Here is a 15469-nt window from a genome sequence, read left to right on the forward strand (position 1 = left end):
CTACGTGGCAGTGCTGCTACAAGGAAGCAGACGTACTTCCTTCCAGAATTATGTAACAAGTTAAATCCTGGAGTATTTTGAGAAATTACTCTCCTTGTTTATATGCTTCAAGTTTAACTGTGATAAATGAAGTTTTTTACTCCACTAGGTGGGGTAATTTGTCTGTCAAATGTGGCCCCGTGATCCTTCATTCGAGATGGTACCACAAAATATACAAAAAAGTGAAATGGGAATCTGGTCTAGAGGAGTCAGCGACTTTATCAGGCCATGCCTCTTTGGCATCTTCTATGATTCCTTAGAAAAGCGGTCAGGAAAAGATAACTTACCTTTAGAACTTTCCTAGAAGGAATAAAGTAGGAACTTGAAACAAAAATATCAGGGTCACCTTCTATTTCCCCTTACACCCAGGTGCCACCTAAGTATGACTTATCTCATGTTTATTACAATGTAACATTCCTAGAAGCTCTCTCCTTGGTTTATGTCTGATGCAAGATGATGCAGTCAAACATACTCCTGGATCTTTCCTCTCTGGCTGAAACAAAAGCAACCTCCTCGGCTGATGCCATCCAACTCTTGGCTTCGATTGAAGTCCAGATTTTAAAAGAAGTATGTCTGGATCACAGCTTCCTATTTAGACATTTGTAGGGATTCATTTGTTCACACTCACTAAATAACATCTACTGAGACATATACAAAAAAAAACCCAGGAAGCAAGATACCCAACAAGCCATCCATGCTTCCTCGAGTTCTGTAGCTACTAATCTGCCATGTGGTTCAGCTCTCTCTGAAGCTCAGCAATAAAGAACTCCTTAATGGAAGAACACAGCTAGATAATTTTTATCGTTTCCACGAGCTCTTGTAGGTATTAAGCTTAAACAGAAATTGCAGAACTCACTGAAACAGACCAGTATGTGAAATAGACAGTTATTCACAGCACAATACTGAATTGAACAAAACCTACCTGGCAAATGGGAGGAAGCTCCAGCTTCAGCTGTCAGCTGCCACTGCCCTTAAGCTATCCTCCTGCAGCTTTGCTTGCTTGCCCTTGGAGAACAGATTCTGGTAACAAAGGCATTTTTTAATTAACAAACCCATGAGAAACACAACCAGGAAACAAATCCAGCACTGAGGGAATCAGCTTCCAGTGCTGAAACTTTCTGCTACTTCCTCACAATCACAGCCTGTTAACCCACATTAGTTCAGGTTATTTACATATCCAGATACGTTTGAGATCAGCCAGCACAGATAAGTCTGAAGAGTTTACATGCCCACCATACCCTCTCCAAGTACAGACTTTAAAATACAGGACTGCCTACTGTGCATTATTAATGGCATTCCTAAACATAAGTGCCACTGGAGGATTTCTTTCTGAATGCAAATTTAACAACCACTTCCTCTGTGGGTGACTGATGCATGACAAATCTGAGCTATCTGCAGCCACAGTTTTGAGTACTACAGACTTTGAAAATTTGTCCGGAAATACTCTGTGAAGTATTTCAAGCTTGGGTGGAAACTAAACCAGAAAGTTCCTCAACAGCTACAGTAAAGGCTTTAATCTTGGGAAAACAAACAGTTACCAATTAAATTTGTCTCATAACCACTTCTACAGCTCTGGTTATTCTGGAATAGTATTATCTAGAGTAGCATCTGTATAGTATTGTATTGACTAAAGGTTCCAGAGGTACAGCTCTTGATGTGATAGAAAATGGGTAAAGGTCCCTTTCAGTTATACATACTAGATACTAACAGCCTTCTTCATATTATCACCTTGTGCACATATTTAATCACAAGAAGAGGAAGAAGAGGAAGAAGTGCATCTGTGCAACTGTAAATTCATACATGGGATAATCTTCACAGTAAGTACTAGACTGCTCTACGAAAGAAAGATAGCTGAGAAACCCCCATAACGAGTGCATGTTTACCTGTGCTGCACAAAGAAGGTATATGCTGTGCCTAATTAGTGGTGTTGAGCAATTCAAACCTGACTCAAGGTCTGCTGCAGAATCTTACACCAGGAGATTGCTTGATAGCAGTGTACATAGCTCTATCATAAGCCCTTTGTGCTAAGCAAACACATCCTGAAAAAATGCATTATGTATTTAAAGGAGGGAGGTTTGTGTTCCATCAAGACAATGACTTTTATGCTGCCATTGGAACACTCCCCTAGGCAAAGGTGTGTTTAAGGGGTTAAGAAGGAAAAGAAAACTTGGCACAGGGAGATACCAAATACTGGCATCACATCAACAACATAACTGCACTCCAGTCTCAGCAAATGCAGGTTTCACAGATTGCAGTTTGCAAATTGTGACAGCAGATGGTTGAAACCTGGCCCCATACAAATCCTATGACTGAAATGGCATTGCCTACATCTACACACCCTGAGAAAAAGAGACATGGTTTTCCAAAGAACTGGGTGAGTAACTTCCATTCCCACATACTGGGATGCCTGTTACAGAAGGTGCAGGATATTGGAAACAACAGCAAAGGATCTTGCTACTACTGCATAGCAAATAAACTTTTATTTAGATGTGGAAGAAAAACATGTTCACACGAAGAAAGATCTAGGGAGACTGAGTGCTCCCTGTAATTCAGAGAAGTCCCACAGGCTCCCTGTCAGCATGTCAGTGATTGGGTGACAGGATGAGCAGATTCTTTAAATCACAGGCTAAAGTCACTATCAGCATCAACTGCACAGACATCATCTCCACGCTGCTTTCCGATTGATGCAATCTGTGTATGAGGAGTAATCCAAATACTGGATTGCACATATGTGGCAGATCTTGCACCCCTCTTCACAGACAATGGTTTTGTTGTAACTCACGATGAAGTTACTGTAGTACTGCTCAAACAGTGTGCTGTGTGGCACAGACAACTGCTTGGCCATTTCATACAGGCTTTCTGGCTTCAAGTCTTCAATGCCATAAGCTTTAGTCAGGATGTATTCTAATTTCCAGTTTGATTCATTTTTCTTGTTGGCATCTCTGAGGTCCAAGTAAAACTGCCAAAGATCCTACAGTTAAAAAAAAAAAAAAAGACAGACAAACTAGGCATGGCTGTATTGCTTTCTTCCCCGCTTCATTAAGTCTCTAGAGTGATATATTGATTAGGAAGCTGTCACTCCTCGTTATTTACAACTGAATAGAAGGTCACGTCCCACCCCAAGAGCTGGGCTTACACCCAAAGCTGGTACTTGCCGTGCAGTAATGGTGGGGGGATGGGGAGGGGAAAAGAAAGGAGCCACAAGAGGCAGCAGTGGCAGCAGTGTTAGAGGTCCTTCCTGTCCAAACTGTGAACGGAACTCCACCATTCTCATGTCTGCTCAAGGAACAGGGCAAAACGGTGAGAAACAGAAGTTTCTTTTCTGTGGGCACTGTTGAGAGGCAGAATGGACAGAAAACGTCCCAGGGAAAATTTAAGGGAAAGGGAGAGATGGAGATGTAGGAGTGAAATCTGCACAAGAAAGGAGCAGTCTGCATTAGCCAGGTCTCCGGGGAGAAGCCCCAGCCCCAGGGAAGCTGCAGGATGGAGGCATTGTCACTGACCTCAGCGAGGTCAAGGTTCCACCCTGAATTAGAGAAAGAACATCCAAGTCATTCAGAGACAAAATAATTGTACAGGATTCGCTTTATCTTTAAAAATCACAAGAGATTACACAATAACACCATTCTAGTTTTTTCCCTGTAAATTTGTCTATAATTTCCTATAAAAAGTATAAAATCTACACATGAAGATGAATAATTGTAAGACATCACAGGTTTAGAAGTGCTTTCCTTGTCTGCTCTTCTACACCCCTTAGAAGCATTTAATGGACTGCATCCCCAAAGCTCAGGCTATCCCCAGCACAAAGCATCCGGTGTGTAAAGTAGCCCAGGATTTAGGTGAACCTTTTTAACCCTTGCAGAGCTCCCTGCAAATCGTTTCAGGATTCTACCCAGAAAAATTCAGACTGTCTTTGATTCTACACGATAAGAATATTCCACAGAGACCAGGAAGCACTGGGTAGTCCTGCAGGCACAGAAAGACTCACCAAGTTCTCCTTCAGATCTCCTTTCCTTTGCCCAGGAAGAAAAGTCAGAGTAAGCACCAGCCTCGCCCCAACAGCCATAATACCACACAGGATGGCATCTTGCTGTCATGTTTAACAACACTAAATAATGCTCTAAAAATCTTTACTTACCAGCAAGCTATAATCAGGAAGATCATACTGATACAATCTGACACCAGGGTTATTGGACTCCATTTGCCACACATTCTTCACTGGGGTTACAGCAGGTGCCACAAACAAGGAAATTACTGGTTTTTCTGCAGAAAGGGGGAAGGTGAGGAAACAGTTCCCTTTCAGCCATTTCTTTCTCAAATAAATGTTTTTGTAGAAAACCAACACAGCAAGAACCAGTGACTGGCTCAGATACCTTAACTTTTTTTTTCCACTTGGATTAGCTACACCACTATGAACTCCTTCTGTACTTCCACTGGGTAGACCAAAATCACTGTACCAGTTAAGTCTATCTATACTAAAGGCTTCCCACCAATGCAACGACCAGTGCAAAATGGTCTTGCTATATGTAAGGTCCCTGTATTTTATGTTTTTCTACTAAAGAAATATTCAAAACTTCTGGTTGCTGTCTCCATGCTGTATTTGATCTATTGTTTTATGTACCTTTTTGTTTTATGACATTATTAGAAACAACAGGGTACCACTACCTGACCCTGGCTGACTTCCCTCATCTAGGTTAGCCCAGCACCTAGTATGTGAACACTGATGATCTTCACAGCAGCCGAAACATGAGGACGCACAAGGGTTTTAATTAGACAGAATATGAAGGTAAGTATATTGAGAGGTTTTCTGTGGGCCAAAAAAAAGAAGCCCAAACTATTCATTACTCTGACAACATCACAGCAGTGAAATCACAAGGTCAATCTCCACATCGGGGCAGAAGCTGTGAAAGCTTGAAAATCAGATTTTTCTGGAGAAGATAAAACTGAACTCTGTACCTCAGTACACTGATTTTGGCTACAGTACCACCTTTATCTTGAATTCTCTGGAATTTTGTCAAGAAGAAAATAGCATGAAGACAGCCTGAAACTGTACAAATAAACACAACCTGCATTCAGCTACATGCAATTTCACTGTGTAAATTTTGGCAAAGGATGCAAAATTATTAAAATAATTTGGAAGCAGTTACTTGCACATGCAAACTGCAATGACAAGGCACCAAGATCAGTCTGTCCTCAGTGAAATATGCAGTAGAGTTGATTTTATGCACAAATGGGACAAGATACAAAAATATCTAAGTATAAGACTGCCTTGAATACCATTTTGAAAAATACATAAAAAGTCAGTTCCTTCAGTGGAATCCGTTTTGCTGGAGATTAATTCCATGATAATGCCAAGTAAAAAGGTATAAGATTTAGAGTACTGTTACTCCAGTCAGCATTTTGGGCATTACTTTTATGAGTTCATATAAAATGAAGAGCCAAATAATATATGGGTATTTTACATAAAGCAAAACAGTGGACCTCTCACTGTTCTGTGGTACCAACAGAAATATTTATTTAACGAGTTGCTTGTTAGAGATCTGTCAAGAGATGCTAGAGGGCTCCACATGGCCATGCTTAAATGAAGGAATTTCAAAGCAATAAATAAAAATTTCAAACCTGGGTGCTTTTCCTGGAGAGAAATTAGCTGATCTAAGAGATGCAACAGGTAGAGACTTTCTTTCCCCTGCCTCCTGCTTACCCTTATCTTAATTAACTTTGAAGCAGCAGGGAACTCAGCAGAGAGGCACAGTAATGATGCAGGAAACACAAGAACATAGAGCATGTCTAGTTGGCCTGAGAACATTCCCTTTGACACATTACACAATAGCAACTGGCTAGTATAATTTGCCCATGTCACTGAGAGACTGGAGAGGAAAGACTAGAAATTCTTGTCTAGGCATAAGCATTCATTTAAAAAAAAAAAAAAACCAAAAAACACAAGAAGCTTGGAAAGTCTCTTCTGATTTAAAAAAAAAAAAAAAAGTCTGCTTTGCAAGGTTCTCTTTGGAAAAAATTGGGTGTGAGGCTTGAACTCTCATGGATAAATAGCAGTAGTGCCAAATTTCCTTTTTCCATTATTTACAGCAGATACTGATTAGCAAGAACATGCAGGAAAGTATTAATTTGCTTTTAAATAAGGAAAAAAAGATGAAGGATTCAACAAGCATCATTACCTTCTTCATCCAGGAGGATCATGATACTATCTCTGTGTGTATGTCCAAAAAACTGCCCCGCAATCACACTACTGTATTTGCGAAAAATCTTGACCAGCCTCTCATTGTAATACTCCCTGATAGCTGTAGTGTTCCTTGCATATGGCAAGTATCCTATGGGAACGTGTCCTATTACATACACCTAAGGAATAAGATACAGAAGGCACAATGAACACCTTCATTTGAAACTTAAACTATTAGTTGTAACTTAGAAACGCTCACCACAATTGCACAACAATGCTACTGCAGAAATGGCATTACGAAAGCTATAAATCATAACTGTTTAGTTATATAAAATACAAACAATAAATGTTTACATTTAAATGAGAAAAGATAGATTAATTTTTTTTGGTGAATTCAGTATATTTTTGGGAAAAAATATTTATTCCAATAAATCCGTGTGATTTATTGGAAAATTCAATCAATTATTTCAAATGAGAAAAAAATAAAAAGTTACTGGGGCAAGGCTTACGATTTGGCATCTCAAGGGGATAGTAATAAAACTTTAATTTAGAATATTACAGAGCTTGCATGGTCAGAGAGTCAACAGAAACACAGACGAACTGGTTAAAACCCCACTGTGTGAGGTCAAGACTTGGTTTCAACTGCACACACTAATAGGCTGCAGGGTTTTATGAGGAAGGGAAATCTCTCCTTTCTCCCTATTCTAATACAGTATTTTTAAAATTACACCAGTGTAGCGAAATGTAAACATGTTTTCAGTTAAACACTTTTTCTGGTCAGATGATGATCCAACCCCTACACCAACCAATCGAAAACAAGGCAGCATTTTATAGCCTCACTTCCAAACACGAGTATTATAAGATAATTTATTGTAACACTCAAATAATAGCAATTGCTGCAGGTTGGCTAAGTTTTCTGGCCGATGAACTCCTTTCTAATTTCTATTTTTGATACTTGTAATTACATAAAAATGTAAATGAAATATGCTAGCTTTTGTCTCAGGCCAAGGATGCACATTTTACAATTAAATGCTATGAGCAAAAAGAGTCAGAAACAAAAGTCAAAGTATTCTCATCCTGGCTTCTACAGTAAACATAGTAAGAGAGAAAAGGTATTTTTCTGTATAATTTGAGAAACTGCATTCAACTGTTTTATTAATTGTTGTAGTACAATATGCATATTCAAGGAAGAATTCTTTTTAAAATGAAATTTCACTTTTGCAGCATTAATATTCTTCTAGAATCATGTTTCTATTTTTATTGTCTCTATTTCTTACTTCTTTTTTTCTTTTCCAAGTTGAAACAACTAATGCTGACAGGTTCTGCTCACAGCCCCTACCTTTTCCTTCTTTTGTGAAGAGGTTTCTAGTATTCTCTCCAGCCAGGCAAATTGGTTGGCTGGGTCAGTGATGTTCACAGTCACACTGTTGGGGCTGTAATACAAATTTGTGTTCAGACTGATTATCCTGAGTGACTGGGAGCTATCACTGGATTCAAACAGCTGCGTGTAGAAGCCACCTGTGAAAATAAGACCAACATCATCTGAAAAATGAAAGGCAAGACTTTAAAGATCAACTTTAGAATGAAAGCACAGCACTTACAGAATACACAGCCTCACTCTTTCTGATAAAACGCAATATGGCACATTTATTGAAGCCACACATCACCTTATCACAACAAACTATCTTAAGAACCTGGCTTTTGCAACATTTTAGTAGAAGTCGACACTGAATTTATAAATTCTTGCCTGTAATTGCCCTTGTGTTTATTTGACAGTTTTCAGATGCAGTTACTCAGCTGTCACACAAGAAGTGCCCTGTAATGTTTCTTCCACACTGACAGACAGATTAGTTGTGAAAAAAGTTCACATTTCTTTAAATACTGCAAACCTCTAAGTTCCTCCAGGAAAGAAATGTTTGAGTTTAGCAGCCTTGTACTTTGAAAGTCACTTAACCTCAGAGTGGAGTATGATGAAAAGTAAAGGTCATGTTTTTCAATCCAAGCTTCTAAAACTCTCCATGGCATAGAGAGCTTCTTCAATGGGTGCAATTTCAGAGTTCAAAGACTTCAGTGGAGCCATGGCAACAGAGCTAGAACAATATACCCTAACTTAAGGTCTGCCCCTTTGAGTTTCATTTTTCCTATTAGTATTTCTACTTCCACTCTTACCCAGAGTTCCATCTCATTCAAGACACCAAACCACAAATTAAACTTCTAAATCCCCAGTGTTTGAGTGGATAGGAAATTAGGCTGAACTTTTGAATCCTTTGCTAAAAAGAGAAATTGTAATTAGGATATCAATATTCTCCCAGTTTAATTCAAGTTTGACACAAATATGATGCAATTAAGAGTGTAATCCCCAAGACAATGTGCTATCAAAACTTGAACAAGTATGTGCTTATTCAATATGCTCTGAAATGCATATAATATCAAAACAAAAACAGCATTGCATGAATTTTTTTACAACTAAATTTAAATCTTCTCCTGCATCATCACCTTTATCTAAGGTCTTATTATGAGGTCTTGAAGGCAGCAAGGTATTTCACATGCATTAGTACAAAGCCAGTAATACTACTCATGTTACAAGAAGCAATAATTATTGCATCAGAAGAGAAGAAATGTAACCTGAAGACAAGTACCTTCTTCCAGGAGAAGCATTACAGATAATCCATTGTGCTGATTCATTCTAGGAGACTTAGCTAAACAAATGGGACAAATCTATAGAAATATTAGTTCTCTAAGCCCTAGCTTTACACTGCATTACTGGCATATTTTACCTTTTCTGAAGGTATTGATTGCTTCATCAGTTAGCCAAGGTTTCCAGAAATCTGCTACAGCATTGTAAACTTCACTGGTAGTTACAGGAAGCTGATCCTGTGAGAGAGCAGAACCTGCCCAAGTCTTAGCATTGAGACACAGAGACAAAATAAAAAAAACACTAAATTATCCGACCTGCCCTCTCACACAACATGTAAGTGTATCCAGTGGGGTAACTCAAGAAAGGAGAAAAAAAACTTCTGCACATCCAGCACTACTGATCAGGAACAAATGTCTGAACTTGGTCAGCACTGGCTCTATAGCCTTGTTCATGCATTGATAAACTAACACCAGAAATATTTCAAGCCTTGGGAGCACAGCAGAGTGGAAAACCATACAATCTGCAAAATTAATAAATATATAAACTGATGTTTCAGAGTCTAAATATGAGGTCTCTTGAAGGAAAACCTTGAACATAAACTTCTTTTACAGAAGGTGACTTTTTCAAGTAAATTGGAGTTCATAGCAGCTCCCCAAAACACCACTGCAGCTCTCAGAAACATTCTGGTGAAATTCACTAGTTTTTCCATGATATCCTGTATTCTAGCCACAAAGCACTTAAAACCTAACAGACAAGTTTTGTCTGTTTTCTCCCAAAGGCTCTAATTAGGACTGTAGTGCTCTTCATTCTGAGCCAAGCAATGCCCAAGCACTGCAGCCTGGTAAGAGCCATGTTCTCATCTAACCCTGACAGGAAGATCCTAGCCTGTCTTTGCCTTTCCTAAAATACCTACTTGGACTCTTGGTGCTAGAAGAAAAAAAAAGAGGTCAAAAAATAGGAACAGTATGACAGCGCATGTTTTCTTACACATAAAACCTGACCTTTCTAAGATCTCCAAAACTAAACCAACTTTACTAGGGGCTTAGGCACTAGGTCTCTGTCTAGGAGTGGTGCAATCAGAAGTCTGTTAAGACATTTGTTGCTGGCAGTGCACAGATACCAGTCATTAAGAAAGCTCTGAGCCGTATCAGTTCAGCCAGAGCTATGAGTCACCCACAGAGAGAGCAAAACCTGATCTCATATAAGAGGCCACGTTATGGACTGAAGGTGGTTGGGACCCAGGCAAGTCAGCACTCTGGAAACTTGTGGATTAGACAGCACTTCAGGAGCTTGTGTTAAGCAGAAGCAAGGATGTGAAACCAGTAAGACAATATCCAATCTGAAGGTACCCCAATGCTTGATTAACCTGAGTAGTATTTTGAACAGGCTCTGCCAAGAAAAATCACCCAAGACCCTTAAATTGTTAAGACAGACAGGTCAGAACGCAATAGAGAGCAATAAAATTCTTTGGTGCATGGTGAGTGTGCAGCTTTCACACTTGCTCTGGAACAGCCTGCAGCATGTGGCTTGATCCACACTGCTTCCAGCCTATGGGACATTTGCCAGGCATATCCATATGAAAAACAGAAATGCCATCAACAACCTGAAATGACCCCATAGTGGGAAATTCTGATCCCATGTTTGTTTTTTTTTTCAGACAGTAACAGGAAAGCCTGCCAGGGCTGTGCACTGTTGTCTCAAAGCAAATTATCACAGAAACGCTGCTGGGCAGCTTTGTGCAGAGAGAATTACAAGTTATTCCAACCAGCAGCCTGCTTCAAAATACTATTTGCTGCCCATCTGTCTCTCTTGACCATCTTCTTTCTATCTTCAGATTTAATTTTGCAAATGGAAGTCATATTTATTAGGAAAGTCACTATATTTTTTGTCTACAAGGTCACTGTATACGGTTTTTTCTTCTGTATCAAAGGAGACTACTGAATGGCAACTCTTCTCTGTTAAGACTTTTTAAAAAAACAAAACAAAATGAAAACAAAACGCTGAGTAAGGCTGCAATCAAGGTGTTTTTTACCAAAATACTTTAACAGTCATTTCTGGTGAATCAGCCTGGCCCACCGTCAGCGGACATGAGAAGCTGAAGCCGTACCACCAGAATAAGAGCACAAGGAGACTGAAGTCTCATTTTCATTTGTGCACTGACATTTCCAAGAGATGTTTAGCTCTTATTTTGCCTCTCGTATTTCCCTCTCCCCTCTCTAAGCACCTCTGTTACTCCCTGCTTTGGGAATCACCAACTCCAGCAATGATACTGGTAATGACAGTCACCTACTACACCAATATACATCCTGGCAAGCCTAAGGAATAACACTGAAAGAAGGAATAAAACTCTCTGGGGGTGTGAAGGGATGTTGCTGAACTCCCATTATGCTTCAGTAACAACCTGGATGATGGTGTAGAGTGTCTGCTCAGCAGCTTTGCTGATGATACAGAACTGGGAGGTTTGGCTGAGACACCTGAAGGCTGTGCGGTCATCCAGCGAGATTTGGACACACTGGGGAGCTGGGCCAAGAGGAACCTCATGAGGTTCAACAAGAATAAGTGCAGAGTCCTGCACCTGGGCAGGAGGAATAAAATGCACCAGTACAGGTTAGGAGGTGATCTGCTGGAGAGCAGCTCTGTGGAGAGGGACCTTGGAGTCCTGGTGGACAACAAGTTCTCCATGGGACAGCAGTGTGCCTTTGTAGCCAGGAGGGCCAATGGTATCCTGGGGTGCATTAAGAAAAGTGTGTCCAGCAGAACAAGGGAGGTCCTCCTCCCCCTCTACTCTGCCCTGGTGAGACCTCACCTGGAGTATTGTGTCCAGTTCTGGGGCTCCCCATTTCAAGAGGGACAGAGATCTACTTGAGAGTCCAGCAGAGGGCTACGAAGACAATTTGGGGACTGGAACACCTGCCTTATAAGGAGAGGCTGAGAGATCCAGGGCTTTTTAGTCTGGAGAAGAGAAGACTTAGGGGGGATCTAATTAATGTGTATAAATATATGAGGGCTGGGTGTCAGGAAGAAAGGGGCAACCTGTTTTCACTTGTACCCTGTGACAGGATGAGGGGAAATGGACACAAACTGGAGCACACTCGACATCAACATGAGGAAGAACTTCTTTACTGTAGAGGTTCAAGAGCACTGGAACAGGCTCCCCAGGGAGGTTGTGGAATCTCCTTCCTTGGAGACTTTTAAGACCCATCTGGATGTGTTCCTGTGTGACCTGCCCTAGACTAGATGGGTCCTGGTCTGGCAGGTAGGCTGGATTTGATATCTCCAGAGGTCCATTCCCTAACATTCTGTGATTTCAGATAAAATATTTTAGTTGACCTGCTCCACACCCCTTCTGACCCTCTCAGATCCAGTGACAGAATTTGCTGCACAGATCTGTGTGCTGCTAGACCAAGGCGCAATACGCTTTAAAGGACACGTGAGGCAACTGTTTACTTTTGAGCAATGCCAAGAACAATATTCACAGAACACTGAATGTAAAAACGCACTGTCCTCAGCTGCAATGGCACTCGTGTCCAGGAAACTAGCACTGCGAGCACTTCTAAGCGTCCAATAAGGAAAGAAAAAAAGACATATTTAATAATAGTGGAAAAAACATGGGAACATTATAAAAATTCTGCCAGCAGTCTGATAAAAAAAAATAATAAATCCAGCAATGCCAGCTGACAGATTTCCTGTAGGGTTTCCAATAGGTCTTAAATCATACCACAGCCTCTCAGATCCACTAAGGATGTAATTTCTGTTAGATTAACTTATTGTACACATATGCATGACACACAAGAAAAAATTAGTGTGTATTAACTGTGGTGATACCTGCTGGTTCTAAGCCATGAGGAATGATGAGCAGTAAATTTGCATGTCCTCAGACAATGTACAGATTTTACCTGGTATCAGTGTTTGCAGAGAGAAAGAGATGTATTTTCTGTTCCTGATTTGGACTGTTTATAATTTTAAATGCTAACTGGACAATCATAGAACACTGTTTCCAAAATGATAGTTACATGAATTTAACTATTTTTCACACCTGCTCTCTGTGGGGTTAGGAACACACTCATTGTGATACATACAAATTTCTAACTTGTTTTACCTGTGGCCAGTAGTCATGATTGCCCAAGGCTGGGAAAACCTGAAGATCTGGAAAGAAATGACGAATTGTAGAACTCATATTGCCAATGATGCTAATGACCAACTTTGTGGAGAGTTCTTTTACAGGAACGTGAGGAGGGCTATCTCTGAAAAAGGAAAAGGTTTTATTAAGAAAAGATTGATTAGCAACGTAAAGAAAGGCAAAAAATTCTGTAAACATCTGCATTCTAAGATGTAGTACTACTACAGACTCTTCAATTAAAATCATAGAATTGCCTGAAAGGCTCTCTGCAAAAGCTTTTTTTTTTTTTTAAATAAAACCCAAACAAATAGACTAATGTTGATCCTATGATTCACATTCATTGTAACTAAAATTTCTTAGAATTTAAATTAATTCAACTCCATCATTTTGAGCTACTGTGCAGCTTGGGTTATGTATCTTCCTCCAGGAAAATTAAGCAACAAAACACATGACATTTCCAGCAAAAAGGACCCCATCACTGATAAAAAAATGAGTTCTCACAAACACTTGAAGATGCTAATCTCTTTGATAAATTATCCACTGATGTATACCATAAAGAAAAAAAAAAGTGGTGGTATAATGGAGAATCTGGCTATTGCAGAAGGGTAGATTAATGCTGTCTTTTATGAATACCCAGAAAGTAACAGGACATGGTTCTATCAAGCTACTCATATGACTCCCTTTCCTGCGTCTTTGTCCAGTCCCACAGCTAAGGCACACAAAGCCTCACAGGTAACACCTGTGTGAAAAAGAGTATTATTACACCCATTTTCTAATGGTAAAAAGGTAAACGTTTTACTCAAGAAGGACTGCACACATCCAAAACACTGCAGTGAGGGACTGTGAAACCACCTTCTTTAGAAGCACATGCAGCTACGAGTGATAGTAATGAAGAGAGAGACTGTATTTATGACACTGCTATCCTTCCCCTGCTAGCCCCTGATTTAAAATTCACACAGGCATCAAACCCGAGTGGTAACTTTATACGCTTTAAAGGAAAAATACGTAAGCCATAGTATTGCTCGATACTAGTTACCTCATACACAACAGATAAAATACAGTTAAAAGGTATCTTCTAAAAAGGGATGCACTTTAGATTTAATGACCTTACGACCTACAAAATCCAATACCCTTGTAATGATTCCAGCTATTCCTCTGACCTTCCTTTCTGCTTTTTCCACTTCCCACCCTCCCCACACCACTTCTATTAACTAACACTAAGACAATCATCTGACAAACAAATAGTCCAACAGTACCCAGAAATGACTGCAGAGGTCAAAATCTGTTCCTGAGGCCTTACAGGCATTCAGTCTTCCACTTATTAGCCTTTTGGACAACTAAAGGGACTATGTAAAAGTAGCACTTGTGAGATACTAAACTCAGATCTGTTGGTGCAAATGCAACCTCTTGAATTACTGCACTATACGGTTATCCAGCTGTTTAGAGCTTTAACTGCAGAGTGACTTGAACACTTACCCTGTCCAAATCATGAACAAAACCTGCTGTTTTGAATCTCTCATGAATTCAAACGCTGACAAAATAAGTTGATACGGAGAATCACACAAAAAGTCTCCAAAAGGGCCTGGGTTGGAGGCATTGGCTCCTTTGGAAGAAGAACAAACTTTGGTGCGATCAGGAGTAATGTGGTAAGTCGGATCTAAATGTAGGTCAGACACATGCCAGAACTGCCCTGTTTTCAGAAAACAAAGATTAAAGAAAATGCATCATTTGCATTTGAACTGGTTATATACAGGTAATACCAAGTTTGCTCCACTTGGTCTACTGCTATTCCTCTTTCAAGTTCTGAAGGCGAGAATAAATTGAACAAATTGTTGATTAGCCTGTCTGGTAAGTGGGGGCGAGTTCTGTTTTCCTGACAAGAGCCCTTCACATAATCTGCTTAGAAAAACTGAAAACAGAAGCAGAAGCATAGGTTTAAGCTACTCAGCAGGGGAAAAAAAAAAAAAATCGAAGTTGGTAGGGACTGGAAAAGAACTCCTTTTCTGTAATAACCATCTGGAAATGGGAGAGTAGAGAAGGCAATACAAGGACTTCTCCACTTCACCTGAAAAGAGAGGGAGTGGCATTTTAGTTATTTTTCCAGGCCTTCCCTGGCTGGAAGCTACTATAAAAGACCATAAGGTAGAAAGAAAGGCAAGAAAGAGAACATGTGCAAAAATTTCAAAGCTTTTCTTCTTCCTAGTAGCTGCAGTAGCAAAGAGACCGGGCTCCTCACCATAGAGGTGTGTCAACCTTACCTACTCACTACTTTCCAGGCTGCCACATTCTCAGCCACTGCTACTTAGCGTTGCATGGAAAAAGAAGAAGTATGGAAATATGGTGAACAGGAAGAGTTAATCTTGTATTAGACTACCAGCTGCCAAGCCTCATGCGAAATAAAAGTAATTTCTTTCTGCCGGTTACAAAACACTCTGGAAAAGCACACGCCTATCTGGGGTAGTGGTTGTGAAACCGGGTGAGATAAGAGTGATTT

At 40.0% G+C, this 15469-nt stretch overlaps 1 protein-coding gene across 1 annotated transcript; it reads right to left on the reverse strand.

The window, feature by feature from the left end:
- Positions 1-2517: 2517 nt before the first annotated feature.
- Positions 2518-14665, reverse strand: SMPDL3A (sphingomyelin phosphodiesterase, acid-like 3A; the record flags this gene model as incomplete). Its single annotated transcript, XM_008940295.1, has 7 exons — positions 2518-3010; positions 4178-4302; positions 6216-6396; positions 7557-7735; positions 8995-9091; positions 12955-13099; positions 14452-14665. Coding segments are annotated over 7 exons (1253 nt in total), but the record flags the coding sequence as incomplete, so codon positions are not given.
- Positions 14666-15469: the final 804 nt, after the last annotated feature.

The sequence above is a fragment of the Merops nubicus genome, unplaced genomic scaffold (assembly GCF_000691845.1).
Source record: "Merops nubicus isolate BGI_N331 unplaced genomic scaffold, ASM69184v1 scaffold51525, whole genome shotgun sequence".
Classification (NCBI taxonomy): Eukaryota; Metazoa; Chordata; class Aves; order Coraciiformes; family Meropidae; genus Merops; species Merops nubicus.